At 44.6% G+C, this 27,507-nt stretch overlaps 1 protein-coding gene across 13 annotated transcripts in view; it reads left to right on the top strand.

Moving 5' to 3' along the window:
* Window positions 1-27,507, top strand: part of LOC147368464 (uncharacterized) — a 71,586-nt gene that overhangs the window by 27,277 nt on the left and 16,802 nt on the right. The window contains exons 1-3 of one of the 13 annotated variants that reach the window (XM_086409071.1): window positions 3,737-3,941; window positions 7,201-7,245; window positions 13,164-13,308. The exons of 1 other annotated variant lie outside the window; for it this stretch is intronic. Coding sequence is in view for 6 of the 12 variants with exons in the window: in XM_086409063.1 (XP_086265189.1) it covers window positions 3,909-3,941 (33 nt within the window). In the remaining 6 variants the exon portion in view is untranslated. Of the gene's footprint in view, window positions 1-3,211; window positions 3,942-7,200; window positions 7,246-13,163; window positions 13,309-22,091; window positions 22,312-27,507 lie in introns of those variants that run through there. 11 more of the 13 variants (XM_086409068.1, XM_086409065.1, XM_086409062.1 and 8 more) reach the window with 11 other exon arrangements.

Genomic DNA, 27,507 nt, shown 5'->3' with positions numbered 1-27,507 from the left:
GAATATGCTATCTAGGTTGGTCATAACTTTCCTTCCAAGGAGTAAGCATCTTTTAATTTCATGGCTGCAGTCACCATCTGCAGTGATTTTGGAGCCCCCCAAAATAAAGTCTGACACTGTTTCCACTGTTTCCCCATCTATTTCCCATGAAGTGATGGGACCAGATGCCATGATCTTAGTTTTCTGAATGTTGAGCTTTAAGCCAACTTTTTCACTTTCCACTTTCACCTTCATCAAGAGGCTTTTTAGTTCCTCTTCACTTTCTGCCATAAGGGTGGTGTCATCTACATATTTAAGGTTATTGATATTTCTCCCGTAAATCTTGATTCCAGCTTGTGTTTCTTCCAGTCCAGCGTTTCTTCCCCAAAACATTCAAAGTTTTAATGATTTTTCAGAAACCCTCCCCCCAGGTAGAATCAACACAGCACTTCAGACTCATTCTATAGGACCAGTATTACTCTGATTCTAAAACCAGACAAAGATATTGCTAAAAAAAATCAAGAAAGCAATTTTCCATGTGAAAATGGATACCACCCAAAAATCAACAATACTGAAAAATACAGTCCGGCATCTTTAACCACAACACGATTAAGTTGGATTTACTTCAGGGGTGCTGCTGCCCACCAGGCTCCTCTGTCCACGAAATTCTTCAGGCAAGAATACTGGAGTGGGTTGCCATGTCCTCCTCCAGGGTGCTTTCCCAACCCAGGGATCAAACCTGTGTCTCCTGTATTGGCAGGCAGATTCTCTACCACTGAGCCACCTAAGAAGCCCTTCAGGGATGCTGCCTCGATGCTGCTGCTGCTGCTGCTGCTGCTGCTAAGTCGCTTCAGTCGTGTCTGACTCTGTGCGACCCCATGGACTGCAGCCTACCAGGCTTCTCTGTCCATGGGATTCTCCAGGCAAGAACACTTGAGTGGGTTGCCATTTCCTTCTCCAATGCATGAAAGTGGAAAGTGAAAGTGAAGTCACTCAGTCGTGTCCAACTCTTAGCAACCCCATGGACTGCAGCCTACCAGCCTCCTCCATCCATGGGGTTTTTCCGGGCAACAGTACTGGAGTGGGGTGCCATTGCCTTCTCCGAATAAAATGTATTAATACAGTAGAAAGCAAAAATGGCATGATCATCTCAGTAGACTTATAGAAAGTATAATTCACCCTCAAACAACATGGGTTTGAACTGCACATGTCCAAAGAATATACTGGAAAAAACTTTGGAGATTTACAACAATTTGAAAAAAAAACTTGCAGATAAACCTTGTAGCCCATTAATACTGAAAAAATTTAGGAAAAGCTAGCTATGTTGTGAATGTATTAAAAGTAGATACTAGTCTATTTTGTCATTTGCTTCCATGAAATATACATATATCTGTTATAAAAAGTTAAAATTTATCAAATCTCATATACATGTGGACCATATATGGCACCATTCATAGTTGAGAGAAGTGTAAGCATGTAGTATCAAATCATAACTACAGAAAATTAACTATAGTATATACTCTAGTGTTGTAATAAATTTTTTTTTGGCTGTGCTGGATCTTCGTTGGTGCCTGCCAACTTTCTCTAGTTGTGGTGAGCAGAGGCTACTCTCTAGTTGCAGTGCACAGGTTTCTCTTTGTGGTAGCTTCTCTTGTTGCAGAACACAGGCTCTAGAGCACAGGCTTCAGTAGTTGTGGGACCAAGGATCAAATACATGACGCCTGCATTGGCAGGCAGACACTTAACCACTGGACCACCAGGGAAGTCTTACTGTAATAACTTTGTAGCCACTTCCTGTTGTTCTTGTGGTGAGCTCAAGAGGTGCGAGTATCCATAAAATATCATGTGATGCTAATCAGCACTTGAGCAGTTTATGTCTCTCCAGTAAATTTCGTATGGCAGTATAGTGTTCTCTGGTGGTCCTTGAGTCTTTTTCATTGTGCTCAGTGCAATACTGTAAACCTTGCTTAATACCACAGGATCCATAGGAAGTGCCACTAGTGATGCTGGAAGTGCTCCCAAGAAGCAGAGAAAAGTCATTGTTGTCAAATGCAAGCTTATACTGCTTGCTGCATGACAGGCCAAGAAATCAAGAGACAAGTTGTTGGAGCAAGGAATAGCAACTTTATTCAGAAAGCCAGATGACTGAGAAGATGGCAGATTAGTGTCCCAAAGAACTATCTTCTCTTACTTAGAATTCAACCTGCTTTTGAATTTTTGAAAGGGTTGGAGTCAAACATTTCCTGGTTCTGATCAGACTCTGAAGGGGATGTGTTAATTTCTTCCTTCCTGCAGCCATTCACAGGTGACCCTGATCAGAATGTTTTCTGTAAACTAAATAGATATTTTAGCTTAACGCTCATTACACAACCCAGGGTTCCCAGAGATGAGCCATTACGTATAATTTAAGCTTTATAGGCAACATCCCTTTAGTGATTAACTTGTTCTGATCAGGATGTTTTCTGTAGCTAAACAAAGGTATTTTAGTTTAATGCTCCTTACAGGTGAAGGCAATGGCAAACCACTCCAGTACTCTTGCCTGGAAAATCCCATGGACGGAGGGGCCTGGGGTGCTGCAGTCCATGGGATCGCTAGGAGTCGGACACAACTGAGCGACTTCACTTTCACTTTCACTTCACAGGTGAAGGCAGAGTTCCCAAAGATGGGCCCTTATGTATATATTATATTTGTAGGCAACATCCTTTTAGTGGTTATTGTTATTTAGTCCCTCAGTGGTGTCTGATTCTTTGTGACCCCATGGATTCCAGGATGCATGGCTTCCCTGTCCTTCACTATGTCCCAGAGTTTGCTCAAACTCACATCCTTTGAGTCGGTGATGCCATCCATCTCATCCTCTGTCACCCTCTTATCCTTTTGTTCTCAATCTTTCCCAGCATCGGAGTCTTGCAGGAAATGTGTGTGTATTTTACCTCATAAAACTATTCAGATAAATTCATTAGAAGTTTTGAACCAGTATGTTAAGAATATCAAAAGTTTTCAAGTGTATGGTTCATTTCCAAAACTTTTTATTGTTTCTTGTTATATTGGTGACAATAGTAACAGAATTGCCTTTGGGATATCATAGCCGTTTACATTTCAAAATCTCTAGGCACATACTACGAAACTAAAATTTCCTTCTCACGTAACATGTATACTTGAGAGTATTATTGAACACATCGCACAACTTCTGGTTGATGGGACAAGAGTCCATATTCCCAGGCTAGGGCTGCAGGGTTCAAACTTCCCACCAGACAAGTGCTTGGGAGGCCATGGGATTCTTTAGCTAAAATACCACATGTATGGAGAGGGGGAAAGGGATGTGTGTACGCCTTGACGCTGTCAACAAAGATAAAAATGGAGCCAGAAGGTTTATTACACATGGTGAGGATATTTTTCAGTGTGTTTGAAATCGAGTGTCATAGTTATCATAAGTAGCTCCGCAGTCTGCGCGAACTATTTTCCCGATGGAGGACCCTCAGACCCTGTTTTTCCAGTTGGCCTGCTCTTGCTTTGGACAAGAACGTCGGCTCTTCTGGGATCTGACTCTGGAATTCCTTGTGCACACCTGTGTCCCCACGTTCTGAAGTATCTGAGGAAGTTGCCACTGTCCCTCTAGGACAAGTAACAAGAGTGGTTTAAAAACAAAAGTCCCTGGAGAGGGGTAGGTTTCTACCCACCTGCAGAAGCTGATTCTGCTCAGTCACGTGGCCTCTGGATCCATTATTACTCAGGATAAAGGAGGCGTTGCTTGCGAACTGTCCAATCAGGACCGCAGAAGGGGAAGGTGGGTGGGGCCACGTCCCGCAAACCGTGTGGTCGGCCTCTCCTGGCACGCTCTGCGTGGAGTCTCGCCGTGTTGAAGCAGCTCAGGTTAGTTCGCTGCAGCTTCATTACCGCTATGAGCTGCAGAGGCCGCGTGAGCCTAAGGAATGACGCCGGAGAACCCCGGAAGGCGTGAAGTGGTGAGTGTGCTGGGCCAGGTGTCTCGGTACAGGGAGGCGGGACAGGGATGATGAGAGACAGTCGGCCTCGGCGGGACCGCCTCCCTGTGCGGTCCACCCCAGGGTTTGTTGCCTCGAGTCCACCTGGGGGCGCCTCTCAACCTCCTTCCACTCCGGCTCCCAAAGTGGGGATGGGGCCGGCAGCCGGGACCTCGGGCTTCCCGTCCGGTCCCTGCAGGCGGTAACTTTAAGCCCGGAGCCTTTCTGGGCAGCTTTGCCTGCAAAGCCCCACGTCTCCTCCAGAATGTGTGGTGACCCCGGGGAGGGTCATCAGGGGACCATCGTGATCTGTTCTCCGTGGCTTGTGCGTGGGAGGAGTTTTGGTGTATGGGATTCTCCAGTTCCTTCTTTCTACCCAAGGGGGACCCGTTTTCTCCTGAGTTTTCCAAGTTTGGAGAGCAGGGTTTCAAATCCTGAACTCTATCTCCCCAGATTAACTCTTCCTACGACTGGCAGTAAATCCCTAAATTTCCAAGATCCCTCTCACATTCCTAAAGCCAACTCTCTCTCTTCAGTTCACAGCATCTTTATCAATTATTTGTCCTTCGTGGTGTGTTTCAAACAGACATCATATTTTAATTGTCTATTCTTTCTCTGCAGAGTTGCGGGTGGCTCTCTTTTAAACATTTATATTTGCTGTGTATATTTTCCATGAGAGGAAAGCTGAGGATAACCACCTGGAACCACGTTGTATGAAATCCTTGTGCTTCACTTCCCAGGATCTCTCCTGGGTGCAAACATCCTATGGGAAATCTTTTCGGTGTATTTTCCCCTTTGGAAATGTTCCTGGGTATTCTTACCTGTCAGCACTACCCCTCCCCTGGTCTGTCACCCTGGAAAGATTTATTCATTTATGTGAGCCTCAGTTATTAAAAAAAATTAAAATTTATGTAACCAGTGGAGATTGAAAGATAGTATAAAATATTTCCAGAGAGGCAAGGAATAGGTGAACTTCAGGGGAAAAAAAAAAATGTTCTTCTGCTACATTGGTTGTATTAAAAATTCTTGTTTCTCTTTTTCTTCCTCCCGGAACAGGTGTAGTAATTTTCTGAAGTCTGTTTTTGTTTTGGGTTTTTTTTTTTTATCAGTTTTGGGGTTTTTTGAGGGGGTTCCAGTGCAATTCCAGGGCTTAGGCTTGAGGTGTTCAAGTACAATTTTTTATTGAAATGAGTCGAGGGATGAATTGGGAGATTGGGGTTGACATCTTTACACTACTATGTATAAAATAACTGATAAGAGTCTACTGTATGGCATAGGGAACTCTCCTCAGTACTCTGTGGTACCCTAAATGGGAAGGAAATCTAAAAAAGGATATGTGTATTTGTATAACTGATTCACCTTGCTGTACAGTAGAAACTAACCCAATATTGCAAAGCAGTTATACTCCAATAAAAATTAATAAAAATAAGGTAAAATAAAATGTTCTAGAGAAATTAAATAAGATTATTGAAATATAGTTGATTTACAATGTATTTCAGGTATACAGCAAAGTGATTCTGATATATATATACATGCGTATATGTATATATGCATGTATATATATTATTTTTTAGATCTTTTTCCATTATGGGTAATCAAAATTGAGTATAGTTCCCTATGTTCTACAGTAGGCCCTTGTTGATTATCTGTTTTATATATAGAAGTGTGTATATTTTAATCCCAAACTCCTAATTTATCCTTTCCCCAATTACATGTTTATAAAACAATTTCTTGCCGTGGAAATAATAATTCACATTTTCCGAGAGTAGTAGATACTTATGGGTTTCTTGTTGACTTAGAAGAATATAATTTTCTTCCCTCCTTTCTACATAAACACCAGGTTTGTGTGATTTTGCTGGAATCACAGCTCACACCCACAATGGAAGGAGCCCTTAAGCTGAGAGAAACAACAGAGCCCTGGAAAGCTGGGGATACAAGTGCACATGGTGCAAGGGGTTTGTGGGGAGAGAGGATGTGGTGACTCCCTTTTGAAGTTGTTAACATGGTCCCCCCAGAGCTGTTTCGAGTCATAGGTTGGAGTTTTGCATTCACAGCGTAGCTGTGCTCAGAGTGTAATTTGTCTACGTTGAGAAAGTTTGTGACAGTCAGGAGTTCTGAGTCCTGGGTTGGGTTCCTGCATGCGTGCTCAGTAACTCAGTCATGTCTGACTCTTTGCAACCCCATGGACTGTAGCCCGCCAGGCTCCTCTGTCCATGGGATTCTCCTGGCAAGAATACTGGAGTGGGTTGCCATTTTGTCCTCCAGGCGATCTTCCCAACCCAGGGATCGAACCCGAGTCTCCCACATCTTCCTGCATTAGCAGGCACCCTGAGCCACCTGGGAAGCCCCATGTCCTGGGTTAGGGGTCACAAATTTGGGAGTTCATTTGAGTCAGCACCTTAAATTGAATTCTGCTGAGTTTTCTCACTGGGGGGAACAGATGCCTGAGAAAGGGAGTGGTCCCTTTATTCCCTAAGGAGAGTAGGGCATGTGGCGCTCCCAGGGTTCATTCCTGTGGCTGCTCCAGTGCCCCTACCCTCCTTCACCAGGAACTGACCCGGTCAAGCAGTTCTGTCTTAATCAGGAGAACCTGCGTGCATGCTTGCTCAGTCGTTTCAATTGTGTCTGACTCTTCGCAATTCTGTGGACTAGCCCGCCACGCTCCTCTGTCCATGCTCTAGGCAAGAATACTGGAGTGGATTGCCATGCCCTCCTTCAGGGGATCTTCTGGACCCAGGGATTGAACCTGAGTCTCTAATGTCGCCTGCATTGGCAGGCAGGTTCTTTACCACCAGTGCCACGTGGGAAGCCCCCCAGGAGAGCCTGCTGCTGCTGCTGCTAAGTCGCTTCAGTCATGTCCGACTCTTAGCGACCCCATGGACTGCAGCCTACCAGGCTCCTCCGTCCATGGAATTTGCCAGGCAAGAGTACTGGAATGGGTTGCCATTGCCTTCTCCGCCAGGAGAGCCTGGCATGTATTAAATTTTCTGAGTGTGGCTCTGTCTGTCCTGTAGGACTCAGGCTGCTTATCTGTGCTGATTCCAAAGTTTGTGGTTTTTTTCCTTTGGATTCTTCTATCCATTAAACAGTGCAGTCCTTTGGCTCTAACTTCCTTTAACACTTTGTAATTAATTCCCTGTGTGGGAAATAACATTTTTAGTTTCTGGGGCTTTAAAAAATCAGAGATGATGTCATAAGGCAAGACAATTGTGGAACTAAATAGAATCTTTGTTCCTTTTAGGGAAGAGAAGCTCAAGATGTGAGATGAATGTGCTTACATTTTCAGGTATGCGTTTTCTTTTATGTCAGTGTGCACATCTTTAGAGTATATTGCAGGATTTCCTGATGGCTCAGTCAATAAAGAGTCTGCCTGCAATGCAGGAGACCTGGGTTCAATCCCTGGGTTGGGAAGATCCCCTAGAGAAGGAAATGGCAACCCACTCCAGTATTCTTGGCTGGAGAACTCCATGGACAGAGGAGCCTGGCGGGCTACAGTCTATGGGGTCACAAAGAGTTGGACTCGACTGAGTGACTAATACTTAGAATATATTAAAATTTAAAAGGCTATAGCAGGGGATTCCCTGGTAGTCCAGTGGTTAGGAGATTTCACTGCCCAGGCGGGAGTTCAGTCCCTGCTCGGGGAACTAAGATCCTACAAGCCATGCAGTGTAGCCAAAGGAAAAAAAAAGCTAAAGCAATGGAATTTCTATCTTCACTGATGTGAGGACAGCTAATCAAAGCTTATGTCAGGGAGAGACGTTAAAGAAGGAGAGGACATTTATATACCTAGGGTTGATTCATGTTGCTGTATGGCAGAAACCAATACAATATAGTAAAGCAATTGTCTTTCACTTAAAAATAAATTTTAAATAAAAGCTTACACCAATCTTTGAAAATTCTACTGTGTTTAAAGAACTAAACCCAAACCCTTGTTGCATTATAATGTTGTATTTATTCCTGAAAATACTTCTCCCCCTCCTTGATGTGAGATACAGAGAAGGTGCAAACTGGGATGTACCTTAACCTTCTAGTTAGCAAGGATGTGGCAATTTTCATTCTGTATGGTTTATCCTTTTGTAGCCATTAGTGTTTAAAGGAGCGGCTGTGGTTTCCCACGTATTGTTGTTGTTTAGTCCCTAAGTTGTGTCTGACTTTTTCTGACCCCATGTACTGTAGCACACCAGGCTTCCCTCTCCTTCACCATCTCCCGGAGTTTGCTCATGTCTATTGAGTCAGTGAGGCTCTCTCACCATCTCATCCTCTGCTGCCCTCTTCTCCTTTTGCCCTCAGTCTTTCCCAGCATCAGGGTCTTTTCCAGTGAGTCAGCTCTTTGCATCAGGTGGCCAAAGTATCGGAAGTTCAGCTTCAGCAACACTCCTTCCAATGAATATTCAGGGTTGATTTCCTTTAGGATTGACTGGTTTGATACAAAAATTAAAGACAGGTTATGAAATAGTAAAACATGGTATATATCTTTTTCTCTGCTTATTTTCAATAAACCTGCAAGATACAAAGCCTAACTTAAGCAAAGTAACTGCCCACCTATCCTGGCCCCGTGCATCTCTGTTACTCCAGCCACTGCAGATACACAGTTCTGATCATTTCTTGAGCTTCCTGTTAGTGTTTCCTCACATAAAAACAAGGCATTGTGAATGCATATTTTTCATACCCATTTTGTCCTTGTAAGGAGTGGTCAGACTCCATATTTTTAAAAATTTTTTGAAATACAGTTGATTTACAATGTTGTTAATTTCTGCTGTATAGCGAAGTGACTCAGTTATATGTGTGTGTGTATATATATATATATTCATTTTCACTATGGTTTATCCCAGGATATTGGATATATTTCCCTGTGTTAATATAGTAGAACTTTATTGTTTAGCCATTCTATATATCAGGGGTCCCCAGCCTCCGGGCCTAATGATCTGAGGTGAAGCTGATGTAGTAATAATAGAAAAGTGTCCAATAAATGTAATGGGCTTGAGTCATCCCAAAACCATCCCCTCACCACCACCCCAGTGCATGGAAAAATTGTCTCCCACAAAATCAATCTCGTGCCAAAAAGGTTGGGAACCAGTGCTATGTATAATAGTTTGCATCTGCTAATCCCAGACTCCCAATCCCTCTCTCCGCCACAGCCCCTCCCTCTTGGCAAACACAGGTCTGTTCTCTGTGTCTCTTCAGACTCCACATTTCTTTGAGGTTTGCTGACAGCTTATGCCTTACCCCTCTCTCTTCCTGCTGTGTCCACCCCTGAACAAGCTGATGACAAAGTCTGTAGTCCTCTGGCATTAGCTTCATGCTTCAGCCACACAAGCCCCTGTCTGTATGCAGAACCCTTGTCCTGGCCCCACCCCAAGATTCTTTGCTTGACCAAAGAATATTCTGACCCTGAACCTTACCCTGGGCCTATCTGTGTAGTTCCTTGCGAAATCTAGTTTTAGCTAATAAGTAGTTCCTTAGCAAGTCCAGAAACCCCACTAATAAGTCAGTTAACCCAGAGCTCCCCAATTCCTCATATCTGATCATTTTCTGTGTCCAATTGGGTTCCTGTGCCCCACCGCCACCCCTCAGGTGATGTGTGCTCACCCTGACCTAACTTCAGTAAGAATCCTGTGAGGTCAGTGTATCCAGACCCACTAAGCCCTGTTTTTCCTTCAAGTAAGTTTCTATCCACTGACCCCGAACCTTGCTCTCTGGCCATGATTTCCCGCTTCAATATGCTGTGTTCAGAGCTGAGCACAGTCTCATTTCCCATCTGCTGTGAAATCTCAGCCCATCGGTCTCCATACCTGTCCCAACGGTTCTGGATGAAATCCACTTTATCCTGTTTCTGTCATTGAATGGTTTTTTCTCTAACACCCCCTAGCCATGATCAAAACCCAGGCCAGGCCCCCTTTCCTTGCTTGCTGAAGCCATTTCAGCGCTACTTGAAAGGCCAGCCCTACCTACCCCCTAAGACCTCAATTATGTGGGTTATAGGCTTTTTAAAAATTTATTTATTTTCAGCTACACTGGGTCTTCATTGCTGCATGCAGGCTTTCTCTAGTTGTAGCAAGTGGGGGCTACTCTCTAGTTGCTGTGCACAGGTTTCTCATTGCGGTGGCTTCTCTTGTTGCAGAGCCCAGGCTCTAGGGGTCATGGGCTCAGTAGCTGTGGTCCTGTGGCATATGGAGTCTTTCCAAATCAGGGATGGAACCCGTGTCCCCTGCATTGGCAGGAGGATTCTTAACCACTGGACCATCAGGAAAATCCGGCTTTCTTTATATGTGGTGTTTTTTTTTTTTTGGCCTCACCGTGTGGCATGCAGGATCTTAGTTCCCTGACCATGGATCGAACCTGTGCCCCCTGCATTGGGAGCACAGGGTCTTAACCACTGGACCAGCAGGGAAGTCCCAGTCATAGACTTTTTCCTCCTTGAGTGTGTGTGTTTGCATGACACACCAGCATCAGTCTCAACGTGGGAACCAGACCACTGTAGGTGACGATGACAGTTGGCACCATGAGCAGCATGGCCAGGCATGATGCACCCCTGGAGGTCTGTCTTCTCTTGCTCTGACTTGCTCACCTGCTCTGCGTTTTGTTGACAGCTGGTGCTGGGGGCTGCTCGGTGCTGGTGAGCTTGTGCTGGCTGCTGTGCTGCCTTGTGTTCTGTTGTTGACCCCACCAGGCCTCAGTCTTAGGTTCAGCAGATGAGAGTGGCAGTTTCAATTCCTTGGCTTTGGGGATCAGTAGTATCGCATTGGGCTTCCCTGGTGGCTGCCAGAACCCACCTGCCCATGCAGGAGACTTGGGTTTGATCCTGGATTGGGAAGCTCCCCTGAAGAAGGAAATGGCAACCAAGTCCAGTATCCTTGCCTGGGAAATCCCATGGAAATGGCAGTTGCAAAAGAGTCGGACATGACTTAGCGACTAAACAACAAAGTATGGAATTGGGCTCTCATCGAATTAGTCCTGGGTCGATATCTTTGCCGGGATCTATCTGTGTGTTAGAGTGAAGCTGTGACAGAGGCAGGGTTGGCTGGCCCTGATATACCCCAGTGCGGGGTGGGAGAGAGGGACTCTATGCTGTGCAGGAGGTGGTTTCAAGGAGTGTTGCTCCTGAAAGAACAGTCATTTGAAAAGAGAGAGGGACTTCCCAAGTGGTCCAGTGGTTAAGACTCCCAGCTTCCACTGCATCGGGTGCAGGATCAACCCCTGGTTGGGGAACTAAGATCCCACATGCTGTACCATGCTACATTGCTTCAGTCATGTCCGACTCTTTGGGACACTGTGGACTGTGGCCCACCAGGCTCCCCTGTCCATGGGATTCTCCAGGCAAGAATTCTGGAGTGGGTTGCCATGCCCTCCTCCAGGGGATCTTCCCAATCCAGGGATTGAACCCCATCTCCTGCATTGGCAGGGGGGTTCTTTACCACTAGCACCAGTGTGGCCAAAAATTTGAGAGAGAGAGAGAGAAGAGAGGGGAAAGGCAACAGACAGTAGTTGGCAGGCTAAAACCGTACTCCCCTAACACAGAGGGCTCACTTGCACCCTAAAGTTCCTCTTAAGTTTCTCTGCCCCCGCCTCTACTGCAGCAAAGCTCCTGACCCTCAGAGGTACAGGGGCAACATGTAGCACAGCCAAGGGGTTAGTTCAGACTGACTTTAAACCTCAAGTTAGTTTAAACTTACTTTAAACCACACAGCAACAGTTGTCATGAATGAGACCCCTATTCCTGCTGGCACATACGTGAGGCCCTCAGTAGGGAAAATCTTATAAATACCACAGTGGAGAGGTCACTATCTCCCCTGGAATATGTTCAGTGACTAAAAAAACAACACAGGGATGGACAGGAGAGAGGAAACAAAGGAAGAATATAGAAACAAGGGTCCACAATTGGACCCAACTGGAAGTCTAAAATACACTAAAAGACTTTAAACAACCCAGATGATAAAGGGGTACTTTTTGGTTTCTGGGCCCCTACAGCAGAGCTTCTGAATTAATTTGGTCATCTGCTGTGTTGCATTGATTCACAAACCTTCATGCAAATAATCAGTGCTGGGTTTCCAATTATATTAGAATCCCAGTAAACTTAAGCAGGGCTTTCCTTGGTGGCTCAGTGGTAAAGAATCCGCCTGCCAGTGCAGGAGATTGCGGGTTTGGTCCCTGTTGGGAAGATCCCTGGAGAAGGAAATGGCAAGCCACTCCAGTATTCTTGCCTGGAAAATTCCATGGACAGAGGAGCAGGCAGGCTACAGTCCATGGGGTCAAAAAAGAGACACAACTGAGCAACTAAACAACAACAAACTTAAGCAAGGAACTCCCCATAATCTTAGAGGAATTACTGAATAGGCATATCTTTAATGATTGTCAGCCAACTCTTCTCTTGCCCAAATTCTCCCATGGTCAGAGGATCGATTTTCCTAAAGTACTCTATAGTAAACAGGAAAGCTCTGTACCAGTGAGTCAAAATTAAAATTAAATACTTTTTGCTAATTGCAAATTGGCTTGACAAAGTAGGACCCCACAGTCTACCCCCCTAGGTAAATTGCATTATTGTGCTCATGCTCAGTTGTATCCGACTCTTTGTGACCCCATGGACTGTAGCCTGCGAGGCTCCTCTGTCCACGGGATTTTTCAGGCAAGAATACTGGAGTGGGTTGCCATTTCTTTTTGCAAGGGATCTTCCCAGCCCAGGGATCAAACCTGAGTCTCCTTTATTCCTACATTGCAGGGAGATTCTTTCCCCGCTGAGCCATCGAGGAAGCCTAAATTACATCATATGGGCCAATGAAAATTAAACAGGGCCTTGAAGGATGGAAGACCATTACAAAAAAAAATTTTTTTTGGCCACACCACATAGCACACAGGATGTTAGTTCCTCGCCCAGGGATCGAACCTGTGCCCCCTGAAGTGGAAATGCAGATTCTTAACCACTGGGCCGCCAGGGAAGTCCCCACAAAAATTATTTAGCAAAGAGGTGATTGCTCCCTGTACTTCTCCTTTTCACAGCTGAGTTTGGCCTGTTCTTAAATCTAAAAAGACTGAATGACCCCTGATAGTGGATTACCGAACACGTGAGGTTGTGGTCACACCAAATGAACCTCTGTACTTAGTCCCCAGCATTGTGGAAATTACCAACTCCATCCCGTCAACAGCTGGCAGGTACCCTGCTCTCACAGATTCGGATAAATTTGTTGTGTTTGGTGCCTATTTCAACAGCTGCTTTGCTGCCCTTGGCCCTCATCTCTGAAGGGACGTGACACACCTTGACCGGGTTAGCTTTGGGAACCTCAGCACCGTTGCCACTGCACACGGGCTCTGCAGGCAGGATGTGAGCTGCATCCTCTTGGCTCCAAGAGCACAGGTATGACATGACATTGATGACATTCTCCTCTGAGGACGTTCATTTGACATTCAGGACATTGCAGATACTGAAAAAAGTTGCTCATGGAAAGTGCATGGGTCATTAGCCCATCCATAAGTAAGGCCCTGACCCCTTGGTTAAATTCCTGAAAATGATGTGGTAAATAAACAAGGGGCTCCTTCCTCCCTGACTATGAAAAAAATAACAATGGTCCCTCTCTGCACCCACAGCAACTCCTAGGTTGTTTTGATGTTTGGAAGGCAACATATTCTTTTTTTTTTCTTAATGAAGTTTGTTTTTTGGGGCTGTGCTGGGTCTTTGTTGCCGGGCAGGCTTTTCTCTAGTTGCAGCGAGCAGGGGCTACTCTCTCTTATGATGCATGGGCTTCTCATTGTGGTGGCTTCTCTTGTTGCAGAGCACAGGCTCTAGAGCGCAGGCTCAGTATTGAGGAGCATGGACTTAGCTGCTCCGTGGCACATGGGATCTTCTAGGACCTGGGATCAAACCCATGTCCCCTGCATTAGCAGGCAGATTCTTCACCACTAAGCCTCCAGGGAAGCCCCTGATAATAAGACCCTCTTGAAATACAATGAAGCCAAACCTGAGCCTCTGGCTCAGCCTTCCTGTAGGAAAGGGCTCCCTCCCCTCCTCCAGTCCCTTTCTAGGTACCATAGTTTTGGAAGAGGTCACTTTTCACCATTCAGTTCAATGTTACTTGTAGGCTTGTCATGTGTGACTTTTATCATGTTGAAGTGTATTCATTCTGTGCCTAATTTGTTGAGTTTTTATCATGAAAGGATGTTAAATTTTGTCAAATTCTATTTCTGCATCTATTGAGGTGATCATATAATGCTTTTCATCTTTTAAAAAAAGATTTGTAATACTTTTTCTTTTGGCTGTGCTAGGTCCCAGTTGTGGTTGGTGGGATCTTTAATTAGCATGTAAGCTCTTTAGCTTCAGCATGCAGGATCTAGTTACCTGACCAGCAATCGAACCAGGGCCCTTGTGTGGGGAGGTCAGAGTTCTTAAGTACTGGACCACCAAGGAAGTCCCAATTGTTATTTCTTTAAATAAGCTTTCTACTATTCTCCCTCTCTTCTCCTTATGGGATTTTCATGATGCACATATTATGTCTTTTCTTGTGACCTCATGGACTGTAGCCTGCCAGGCTCCTCTGTCCATGGGATTCTCCAGGCAAGAATATTTGAGTGGGTTGCCATTTCCTTCTCCAACGGATCTTCCCAACCCAGGAATCGAACTGGGGTCTCCTGAATTGCAGGCAGATTCTTTACCGACTGAGCTACGAGGGAAGCCAGTGTCTTTTGTTGATGTTCCCTGCAGCTGTGAAAGTGCTGCACTCAGTATGCCAGCAAATTTGGAAAACTCAGCAGTGGCCACAGGACTGGAAAAGGTCAATTTTCATTCCAATCCCAAAGAAAAGTAATGCCAAAGAATGCTCAAATCACCGCACAATTGCACTCATCTCACACGCTAGTAAAGTAATGCTCAAAATTCTCCAAGCCAGGCTTCAGCAATATGTGAACTGTGAACTTCCAGATGTTCAAGCTGGTTTTAGAAAAGGCAGAGGAACCAGAGATCAAATTGCCAACATCTGCTGGATCATCGAAAAAGCAAGAGAGTTCCAGAAAAACATCTATTTCTGCTTTATTGACTATGCCACAGCCTTTGACTGTGTGGATCACAATAAACTGTGGAAAATTGTTCAAGAAATGGAAATACCAGACCACCTGACCTGCCTCCTGAGAAACCTGTATGCAGGTCAAAAAACAACAGATAGAACCAGACATGGAACAATGGACTGGTTCCAAACTGGGAAAGGAGTATGTCAAAACTGTATTCAACTTATATACAGAGTACATCACGGGAAATACTGGACTGGATGAAGCACAAGCTGGAATCAAGATTGCCGGGAGAAATATCAATAACCTCAGATATGCAGATAACACCACCCTTATGGCAGAAAGCAAAGAAGAACTAAAGAGCTTCTGGATGAACGTGAAAGAGGAGGGTGAAAAACTTGGCCTAAAACTCAACATTCAAAAAACTGAGATCATGCATTCAGTCCCAGCACTTCATGGAAAATAGATGGGGACACAATGGAAACAGTGACAGACTTTATGTGGGGGGGGGCGGGGGGGGGAGGCTCCAAAATCACTGCAGATGGTAACTGCAGCCATGAAATTAAAAGACACTTGTTTCTTGGAAGAAAAGCTATGACCAACCTAGACAGCATATTAAAAAACAGAGACATTACTTTACCGACAAAGGTCTGTATAGTCAAAGCTATGGTTTTTCCAGTAGTCATGTATGGATGTGAGTTGGACCATAAAGAAAGCCAAGTGCTGCAGAATTGATGCTTTTGAACTGTGGTGTTGGAGAAGACTCTTCAGAGTCCCTTGGACTGCAAGGAGATCCAACCTGTCCATCCTAAAGGAGATCAGTCCTGAGTGTTCATCAGAAGGACTGATGCTGAAGCAGAATCTCCAATACTTTGGCCACCTGATGTGAAGAGCTAACTCATTGGAAAAGACCCTGATGCTGGGAAGGGTTGAGAACAGAAGGAGAAGGGCATGACAGAGGATGAGATGGTTGGATGGCATCACTGTCTCAATAGACATGAGTGTGAGCAAGCTCTGAGAGATGGTGAAAGACAGAGAACCCTGGCATGCTGCAGTCCATGGGGTTGCAAAGAGTCGGACACGACTGAGCGACTGAACAAGTCTTGCAAAACATCTCCAGGAAGGTCCAGCCTTTGGAAGGGGTGTGTTAATTTTTTCTTTTTGTTGCAGCCATTCACAGGTGGGCAGAGTGAGATTATATACCTGTTAGCTACACACAAGCACTATAGTTTAACAGTCGGACTTCCGGGTAGCTCAGTTGGTAGAGAATCCTCCTACAATGTGGGAGACCTGGGTTCAGTCTCTGCGTCTGGAAGATCCCCTGGAGGAGGAAATAGCAGTCAACTCCAATATTCTTGCCTGGAGAATCTCATGGACAGAGGATTCTGGTGGGCTACAGTCCACTGGGTCACAAAGCATCAGCCATGACTGAGTGACTAATCCATGCATACAAAGTGTCAGGGTCCTTTGAAGCAGGCCATTATGTATGATTATAGTAACAACAGCAAGGAAAAGCAAGTCAAAGAAACCATTTCCATCATAGAGTCAGAGTTGGCTTTTCCTTGCAACAGCTGAGGATCAGAGTTGTCCCTTTTCACCACTACATGCTGTCTCATTGACTTGTGTTCTTCCTCTAGACGTAAATCACACAATTTGGCCACACAGTTTGTTTGTGAGGTTCCTGAAAGGGAATCTATGGATGATATATGGTCATCTGTTAACTTCTTATTCTATTTATTCATTTCTACTTTTTAAAAATTTTATTTTTAATTGGAGGATAATTGCTTTACAATGTTGTGTTGGTTTCTGCTAAGCAACATGAATCAGCTATAAGTATACATACATCTCCTCCCTCTTGACCTGCTTCTTTGATTTACAGAAAGAACTGACAAACTAGTCAAGGTTTTGTGTGATTAAATATTGGAAAGATGTGCTTGGGCGGGAGATGAGTAGGGCATGTAGGTGCCTCGTTTAAAAGTTAGTTCCATTATAGCTTTGCTGAAATGACAAGGAAAGGGACATCCTGCTGAGGGCATTTTCCTATAAAGAGACGTCTAAACTATCTCCTGAAGATGTGTTTTTTTAATCTTTTCTTGTGCCTTTGAATTTTTTTGGCCAATACTGGACAGGTTGTACTGTGAAAAGGAACTGAGGTAAATAGGCCTTTAATGTCAGGTTTGATGTTTATTTGTCTAAACTTAAGTTCTGTTGACTATTTGTTGTCACTGTCAGAGGTAAAATATCCTCAGTTGTCCTTGTTTTTGTCTCCCCTATCTACCTTGGGGATACTGTGTTAGTCACTCAGTTGTGTCTGACTCTTTGCAACCCCATGGACTGTAGCCCACCAGGCTCCTCTGTCCATGGGATTCTCCAGGCAAGAATACTGGAGTGGGTTGCCATGCCCTCCTCCAGGGGATCTTCCCAACCAAGGGATTTAACCCAGGTCTCCTGCATTGCAGCCCTTTGCTATGCTATGCTAAGTCACTTCAGTCATGTCCGACTCTGTGTGACCCCATAGATGGCAGCCCACCAGGCTCCCCCGTCCCTGGGATTCTCCAGCCAAGAATACTGGAGTCGGTTGCCATTTCCTTCTCCAATGCATGAAAGTGAAAAGTGAACATGAAATCACTCAGTCGTGTCCGACTCTTAGCGACCCCATGGATTGCAGCCTAACAGGCTCCTCCGTCCATGGGATTTTCCAAGCAAGAGTACTGGAGTGGGGTGCCACAGCCCTTTAGAGACTTCTAAATAAGTTCTGGAACATACCATTGTTTCTGAGTTCCCTACCATGATTAAACATATGTCTTCTGATGTAGTGGTTTGTTGTAGCTAAGAGGAAAGTTTTATCATCCCATGATCTGGTCTGAGTATTTTAATGAGCCTGTGTCCATGGGCTCTGCCCTTCTCTGGTGTGATAAGAAAAATGTTTGGTCTTTGTCCACAGTCCTTAGCAAAGATTTCCCAAGGCCCTTGGACTCTGAGTGATACTGGTGATGTTGTTTTTAGTCGCTAAGTCGTTTCTGACTCTTTGTGACCCCATGGACTGTAACACACCAGGCTCCAGTCCTCCGCTACCTATGGGAGTTTGCTCAAATCCATATACATTGAGTCAGTAAGGCTATCTAACCATACCTCCTCTATTGATAATAAGAGCATCTTATGTTGTAATAAGGCAACTGTTTCTAGGCCCCTTGATGGCTTCAGGGTAGGGGTTTGGTCACCAGTGACCAGGAAGAACTTTCAGCCCAGTTCCCAGCCTCAAGAGAGGAAGGAGGTGCTGAAGATTGAGTCCTCCTCCAGCGGTCGACATAAGAAAACTCTATGGAAACCCCTAAAGCTCGGGATTCGGAGAGATCTGACTTGGTGAACCCATCAGTGAGCCAGGAAGCTGTCATGTGTGGAGATAACATGGAAGCTCCCTGCCACCCCCACCCCCACCACTTTGCCCTGGGCACCCTTTCCACGTGGCTGTTCCTGATAAAAGAGTCAGAAATGATGGAGCGCACACACACACTCAAACATAAATACCCCAATAGAGGGGCTTCCCAGGTGGCTCCACTGAGAGCCCGCCTGCCAATGCAGGAGACACAGGTCTGATCCCTAGGTCAGGAAGATCCCCTGGAGAAGGAAATGGCAGCCCACTCCAGTATTCTAGCCTGGCAGGCTGCAGTCCATGGGGTCACAAAAGGGTCAGACACGATTTAGTGACTGAACAATAACCCCAATACAAAATAAAAAGTTTTAAAAAATCAAGTAAACTGGTAATAATAAGCAGTGCTTGTCTTCATTCTGATAGCTGCTCTAGACAATTAACAAAGATGAGGTGTTGTCCAGGGAACCTCTAAATTTGTGGTGGGTCAGGCAGAAATGTGTTTAGCCCAGCCCCTGCCCACTTTGCAGCTGGCATCTGACAGTGGGTACTGTCATAGGATTCAACCCATAAACTGTGGAATCTGATGTTAATTCTGGTTAGTTTGTGTCAGACTTGAATTGCACTGCAGGACACCCAGTTGGTGTTGGAGAATTGGAGTTGTTTTGGAAAACATACCATGTGTTTGGTGTTGGAGAATTGGAGTTGTTTTGGAAAACATACCAGGTGTTTGCTGAGAGGTCCGCAGAAAGACTAGTGGGGAGTCCAGTTGACTCTTTGCCTCCCACCATAGCACTGCCCTCTGGCACTGGTAGGATCCCAGTTGGTTAGCCTCTAATGAAATAGATTTTTTTTGGGGGGGGGGATATAACTGATTAACAATGTTGTGATAGTTTTAGGTGAACAGCAAAGGGACTCACCCATACATGTACATGTATCTATTATCACTCAAACTCCCCTCCGATCCAGGCTGCCACATAACACTGAGCAGAGTTCCTTGTGCTATACAGCAGGTCCTTGTTGGTTATCCATTTTAAATATAGAAGTGTGTATATATCCATTCTAAACTCCCTTCTCCCTGTTTTTCCCAAGAACTATAAATTCATTCTCTAAGTTGAAATACATTCTTTTGAGGACAAGACTTATTAAAAAGTGCAGAATATTGTAGGCATATTTCAAAATGGCTATTTTTCAGTCTCTTTCCAATTTTGGAGACAGTACTTCACCCTGTGACCTCAGTCCTTTGATAGATTTAAGAAGAGTCATTGATTTTTAAGTTTCTTTGCTTTTTATAAAAAGTCTGTTTGTTGAGGATGGTACTGTAACCTTTTAAGCTCCTTATCTGCTGATCAGAGGTCTCTAACTCCATTTTTTAATGTTTGACTGCTGATATCTTCTTCCTGAGCGGAGAAAACCCAGTTCTTCCTACCTAGGCATCTCCTTTACTTTTACCCAGAACTCTTCAGTCCTGATACTTCCAGTCACCAAATATGTGAAGGTTTTACCCCCACAATAAGTAATTCTCTGTGACACCAGTGGGGTGTCCTACAACTTAACTCAATCCTAACACTATCTGCCCTGGGACAGCATCAGATTCTACAGGTTAAGAGCTAAGTCTCGCAAAACTGTCAGCACTGCCCCCCACACACAATTTCAGATGCCAATCACAAGGAGTAGGTCCCCAGATTACTCACAACTTCTGTCTGACATGGCTACAAATCAGAAGTTCTCACAGGCCCCTCCTTGGGTTCTGTTTGCAAGAGCAGCTCACAGAACTCAGAGACACACTGAAGTTATTAATACATTTACCAGTTTATTAAAGGATATGATAAGTGATACAGGTGAAGTGATACATAGGGTGAAGTCTGAGAGAGTCCCTTGGAGCTGGGGTGCATCACCCTCCCTGTACATGGACCACCAACCTGGAAGCCCTCTGAATCCCCCCTTACCACTGGGATTTTATGGAGGCTTCCTCATGTAGGCATGATTAATTGTTAACTTCATTTTCAGCCCCCTCCCCTTTCTGGAGGATGAGGGAGGGTGTTGGGCTGAAAATTCCAAGTTCATGATCATGACTTGGTCTTTCCAGTGACTGGCCCCTCACCCAGCAGCCACCCAGGAGCCCAACCAGAGTCACTTCAATAGAATGAGAGATGGTCCTAGTGCTCTTATCCCTTAGGAATTTAAAAAAATTATTTATTTGGCTATACTGGGTCTTAGTTGCAGTATTCAGGATCTAGTTCTCTGACCAGGGATCAAATCAGGCCCCCGGCACTGGGGGTGGGGAGTCTTAGCCACTGGACCACCAGGGAAATCCCTCCCTTAGGGATTTACAAGGGTTTTAGGAGCCCTGTGCCAGGAACGAGGGTCAGAGACTAGGATATATTTTTCCTATTATGTGACTGATGACAACTTTAAAGTCTTACCCCTTCTTCCCTTTGTGCCCCAAATCTGTACAAGGTGATAAGAAAGGCTGCATGTGATCTGCCACCATAGCCTATGCCCCTAAGCGCAGCCTTAAAAAAAAAAACAGGCCAGACTCCTCTCCACTATTCAACCAACCCTTAGGTGGAGGTCCATGTTCCGCCTTTCTCTGCAGGTTATAGAAAGAGTAACTTGGTATTTATATATACTGCAATATTGTTGTTTAGTCCCTAAGTTGTATCTGACTCTTGCAACCCCATGGGCTATAGCCCACCAGGCTCCTCTGTCATGGAATTCTCCAGGCAAGAATACTGGAGTGGGGTGCCATTTTCTTCTCCAATATATACTTTAATAAACCGTACTTATTTGCTCTATTGATAAATCCTCCAGATCTTTCCATAGCAATACCCTTTGTTTATAAAAACTACATATGATGATGAACTCAGGGAACCCATCCTTTCTTAGTTGACACTTGGCTTCTTACTGATTGTTGTTGCCAAAACCATGAGTGAAAACTCAGATTGCCACTTTATAGGACAAAGTAATATACAAATTTTGTTGCCAACCTTAATTACTGCTTAAAATTTCTATCAGCATGTAAAGCAATTATCCTTCAATTAAAAAAAAAATCAGCATATATATTTAGAAAAGAATATACAAAATGTTTCCTGGCTAGATTTAGTGATAATTGAAACATCCTTGGAATCTTCATGAAAATTCATAAATGACCTGTGGGCGGTGGTGAGAGAGTCCCCAACCTTCCCATGCCTCATTCATCACCAACCTGCCCCTTACATGATGGCGGTTGTGATTCTCTGTTTATTCTTCCATACCTTCACCATCTTTTATTTTTCACTCTGCAATTTCCTTTCAGTTTTGCCTCCTTTGACCTTTCAACGAATGAAAGAAATTACATTGAAAAGGTCTTCCATGGTTTCTCGGTCTGTGTTTCACACATGCCCTGAAGCTTCATGGCTGGTCTAGGATTGTGGGGTTCACCCTCCCACTTGAGCCAAGTGCCCCCGAGGATGGGGTAGGATAAGGGGGCTTTTCAGTCTTCCAAACGCGGGAGAGTAGGTAGGGAAGAATGGGTCTCTCTCACAGCAAATGGTCAAAGATCAAAAGTGGGGCGAGACTCATTATTACACATGGTGAGGCCACATCTCAGTGTCCGTTCTGGGGAAGAAGTGTCACAGTTCCGTGAGGGCCTCGCGGCCATCGGATTCAATGCAGGGACCATGGAGGGGCCTCCCTGCCAGGTCAAGGTCCAAGCAAAGACGTGACCTCCGGCCTGCTGTCACTCAGGCACGGCAGGGCGGGGCCTTGCGAGCTGTCCAATCAGGGGAGTCGCTGGTTACGTACGTGTGAGCGCCTGTAGGCCACGCTCCAGTGTCGGGCGTGGGTGGCGTGGACTGCGTGCTGGTTCCCATTCGCTCCCGCAGCGCAGCAGATCCCCTTCTCTGTGTCCTTAAAAGGCTCCGGTGGCTCCGCGGCATCCTGTCAGTGTGACCTGCGCTTGCCGCGGCAGTCGGGGAGTGGATGACTGGGAAGCCAAGAAACCAAAAAATGGTGAGCTGGGAGAGCCGGGTGTTGGAAGAAGGGGGCTGAGGGACCTGCTGGAACTGGCCATGGTGGGACCTGGGCCTCCCCGTGGTCAACTTCGGACCCGCGGACCCGAGTCCACCCACCCTGAGCGCGGCACGCAGTGCACGGACTCAGCGGGCAGTTGGGACCCGGGGCGGCCTCTCTGCTCACCGCTGCGGCTGTGTCTGCTCCAGGTTGTGTGGTGTCCACGGAGAGGGTTGTAACGGGACAATCGTGACTCAGTATTCGGGGTCCCTGCATTAGAGGAGCAGCGGTCTGTGGGGTCCCTCCTTTCTCCCCGGGGCGGAGGAACTCTCATTTCCCCTCACTTTTCAAATGTATGAAGAACAGTGTCACAAATCCACGACCCTGTCTCCCTACTCCAGCTCTTCCCAGGGCAGGAAACAAATGGCTAAATTTCCAGATCTTTCCTGATATTCCCAAACGCCATCTTCCCCTTTTCAGTTCATAGCTTCATTATTAACTACTTGCCCTCTGTGGTGCATTTCAAGCTACGCAGTATTTTAAATTGTTTATTATTAATCCACAAGGGCCATGAATGACTCTTTAAAGTTTAGTTTTTTGTCTGTGTATGTTTTCCATGAGAAGAAACCAGAAATTAACCACCGGGAACTACACTGTATTTAAGTCTTGTGCCGTCCCCTCCTTACTCCACCCCACAAGCTTTCCCAGCCACAGACATCCTATTTTGTTTAAGCCCTTTGGGTGGAGGTTCCTCTTGGGAGACTCCTGGGTGATCGGTCTTTTCATCATAGTTCCAGGTCAGCCTTGTCCCTCCCTGAGTTTGTGACCTTATTCACTTTTAAGCCTTTTTTTAGCTGTATGGGTCCTAGTTGTGGCATGTAGGGTCTAGTTCCACGACCAAGGATTGAACCCTGGTTCCCTGCAGTGAGAGCGCAGTCCTAGCCACTGGACCACCAAGGAAGTCCTAAGTTTCCATCTTTAGTAACTGTAAATGTATTTAATCAATAGATCTTGAAAGAGAATATAAAATATTTCCAAAGGGGAATAAAGAGGTGAATTTCAGAAAAAATATTCCATTATACCATTCCATTAGTTACATTTTTTCTTTTTTTTGTCACATAACTGACTGTAAATAACATTCAAGATCTTTTTTTTTCTTTTCTTCAATTATTATTTACAGTTTCTTGCCATGGAAATGATAATTGACTGACATTTACTTTCTGAAAGGAATAGATATTTGTGTTTTGTTCTTGAAATAGAAAAAAATGCCTTACAGTTTTCCTCCCTTCTTTGTACATAAATACTGGATTGAATGGTTCTGTTGGATTATTCAAACACTGGGTATGTGTCATTTAAAATATCAATGGAGTTCATGATAATGACAGTGGGGAGCCCAGACCTGTGGGCTCTTAGCTCTTAGCTAAGGCTCCCTTGAGCCTACAAAGGGAAGTACTCAGAGGACCAACTGTTCTATCTGGGGAGCCTTCCCCTGCAAGTGTCCTACCTGCTCTCACCAACCATGGAAGGAGCCTTTATAGTGCGAGAAGATACAGCCCTGGAAAGGTGGGGATGCACTTTCGACGGTGGGGGATACAGAGTGACGCCCTGAGACCCTAACTGTTGATTACCAGGTTGAACTTTGTACTGTAACTGTACATACGAATTACTCATGATTTGAGTGTGTTGAGAAAGTCTGTGAAGGTCAGGAATTGTGTCTTCTTGGACAAGAGTTTATGAATTGGCGAGTTCATTTATGTTAGAACTTTACATTGAATCTGGTGAAGAGTTTTCTCACTTGTAAGAATTGAAGTCTGGAAAGGGAGCATTTGTTGGAGCCTCCAGAGTTCATTTCTGTGGCTATTCATGTGGCTGACCCTCACCACTGACACGCTCTCCATTCAGTCGCTCAGTTGTGTCTGACTCTTTGTGACCCCATGAACTGCAGCATGCCAGGTTTCCCTCCTTCACCATCTCCGGGAGTTTGCTCAAACTCATGTCCATCAGATCCGTGATGCCATCTAACCATCTCATCCTCTGTCATCCCTTTCTCCTCCTGCCTTCAATCTTTCCCAGCATCACAGTCTTTCCTAATGAGTCAGCTCTGACACACTCCAGGGGTTGTATTCCCACAGTGGGAGATCTGAACCTCAAGCCTGGAAATCTCAGTTTCTTCTGAATTATAGGGAAATAGGCTGCTAATCTCACTGATTCAAATATTTACATTTCTTTCCTTGTATACATTTATATATTGAATGTTGCAGGTTTTTTTAAAGATTTTTTGATGTGGACCATTCTTAAAGACTTCATTGAATTTGACATTGCTTGTTTCATGTTTTGGGTTTTTGGCCCCAAGGCATGTGGAATCTCAGCTCCCAGACCAGGGATTGAACCTCTACCACCTGCATTGGAAGGTGAACCCTGAACCATTGGATCACCAGGGAAGGCCCTGTTGCAATTCTTTAGTTTCCCTTCATAGTCTGTGACATTGTTTTAAGTGTTTATGATTCTCAAGCTTTCGGTGTATGTTGACAGAGAGACATTGGGAATAAGACAAAAAACTCTGGAACTAAACAGAATATTCTTTCCTTTTAGGCAAGAGATCCTCAAGATATGAGAGGAGTGTATTTGAGTTCTTAGGTGGCTTTTACATTTGTAGGTCAGTTTTTTGTATGTGCTTGTCCTTAGAGAACTTTGAAATTCTAAGTGTTACAGTACTGCTGAAGCAAATGAATTCATGAGGAAAACTATTTAAAATATACATAAAATCACTGAAAATCCTAGTATATTTAATGGATTACATGCAAATTCCTCATGCATTACGTGTTACTTATTTCTGAAAAAGCTCCCAGAGTGAGCTACAAGAAGCTATGATGTCCCCCTGTTACTTTTGTTAAAAGGAGATTTGAAACTCTTATTTTTTATGGTTTAAACTTTTATAAGGGTTAGCATTTAAAGGAGTAAATCTTAGAAGGGTTTCCTCTGTAGATAAGTAAAAACTAAACTTAAAAAGTTCAAAGCAAAAGTAAGTTAATTAAAATAAAGGCTATTAAATATATAGTATATGCATATTACTCAGTTAATTTTAAATCATCATGGAAGGTTAGCAAAAACCTGTAAGATAAGACTGTCAAAAGTAGACTCATGCCAGGGCGTCCTGGCCTCTCAAGTGGTCTTGCTTCAGCCGCTCCCAGATAACCAGTGTAGATCATTTTAAGGCTTTAGTGAAATTTTTTTTCTTTACAAATTTTAATTTCTGGCCACACTGTGTGGCATGTGGGATCTTAGTTCCCCCACTGATTGAACCCACACCCCTTGCCCTGGAAGGCAGAGTTTTAACCACTGGACCACCAGGGAAGTCCATTTCTTGAGCATCTTGATTTGGTGCTTCTTTATCAAAAAAGAAGCAATTGTAAATGCATATTTTTCTTTCCCACCTTTGTCTTTGTCATGAGTAGTCAGACATTTTTTTTGCTTTTTGTTTCAGTTTAAGCCCCACTGATCTGTTAAATAACAAAAATACAATTGAATAAATTTTAAAGGTTTAATTGGTTTTATTAAGTGATTGAATCAGACAGCATCGCATCTAGGGAGTGGAGAGGTGTCCAAAAGGAAGGCTTAGATGGGTAGAAGGCCAAAGGGGTATGGAAAGAGTGAATTATCTTGCTTTGAGGGATAATAAAAACCTATATGGCTGATTACCTCAGTGGTGCTGGCCAGCAAATTAAAAGCAAAAATAAGCTCAGACTGGTATAAGATGACATTCCTGGGGGAGATTCTTCAGCGATCAGCCTTCTTTGTGGCCCAATTCTCACATCCATACTACGGGAAAAGCCATAGCTTTTGACTGTATAGACCTTTTTTGGCAAAGTGATGTCTCTGCTTTTTAATACACTGTCTGGGTTTGTCATAGCTTTCCTTTAGGGGTCTACTGTTTCTTTTTAACACCTTCTTTTTTCCTTTGTGCCCTAACCTGATGAGAAGTCTGGGTCCTCCACTCTGGAGATGACAGGAGGTTCCAGCCACACAAGCTCCTGGCTTTGGGCAAGAATTTTTGCCCCAGTCCCAGCCTCCAACTACAATGAACATCCAGACCAGGCTCCTTTCTGCTTGAGAGGAAGGAAGATCTGACCCAGTGAATCATAAATTAAATTTTAATTTAGTTTCTGCCACTGGAAAATTATATTGCTAAATGGAACTCCACTGACCTTTATTGCTAATTACTTAATATGGCCCAATGTAAATAGGGTTTTGAAGGATGGAAAACCATTATACAAACCTGTTTAGTGAGGAAGTGATTAACCCCTCCTTTTAATTGGAGAAGGAAATGGCAACCCACTCCAGTACTCTTGCTTCGAAAATTCCATGGACAGAGGAGCCTGGTAGGCTACAGTCCATGGGATCACAAAGAGTCGGACAGGACTGAGCAACTTCACTTCACTTCACTAATTGGCGTATTTGGTCTGTTCACAAACCTGGAAAGAATGAATGACATCTCACATTGGATTATGGCAACCTTGAGGCTGTTGTTTCACCAAATAAGCCCCAATTCCCAGCCCCCATCATTTTGGAAATGACTGACTTCATCCACTCAGCAGCTGCTAAATATCCTGCCCTCACAGATTGGGCTAAGTCTTTTCTGTTCAGTGTCTCTTTCAGCAGCCTCTCAGCACACTTGGCCTTCACCTTTACCTGGTGGCCTCAGAGAACCTCAGCACCATCGCCACTGCACACGGTCTCTGCAAGCAGGTCTGACCCGCACCACCTTGTGCCTTGAGCATGAGTGATGTGACATTAATGACATCTCTTCTGAGGACATCAGAACATAAAAAATGTTGAAATATATTTGAGCCCATTTAAGCTATTACTTGTAAAATGGCCCACCTGGAATAGTTCGCACAAAAAAACAAAAAGGCTGTGGACTCTGGTGAAAATGCCAGATGACAGGCATTCCCCTCTGCGCCGTCAAACCCTGAGTCACAGCAGAGGCTTCAGGGACCTCCACTCCTGCCTCTGGAGTTTCCCATCAGGCCTGAAGCTGTCCACAGGCTTCTAACCAAGGTCCTGCCCTGGCCTTGCACTGTAGGCCACTCGAGCTGCAGTTACATCTCCTGACGGAGCTGTGCTGAAAACAGATAACCCTGAAAATGGGACCTCCCATCCAGATTCCCATTAGGATTTGAAACCCTGTAAACAGCA

The sequence above is a fragment of the Bos grunniens genome, chromosome 7 (genome assembly GCF_055505025.1).
Source record: "Bos grunniens cultivar Pamir isolate PY7600 chromosome 7, Bosgru_T2T1.0, whole genome shotgun sequence".
NCBI lineage: Eukaryota > Metazoa > Chordata > Mammalia > Artiodactyla > Bovidae > Bos > Bos grunniens.
The sequence above is the reverse complement of the archived record's forward strand: the minus strand, read 5'-3'. Positions and strand labels throughout refer to the sequence as shown.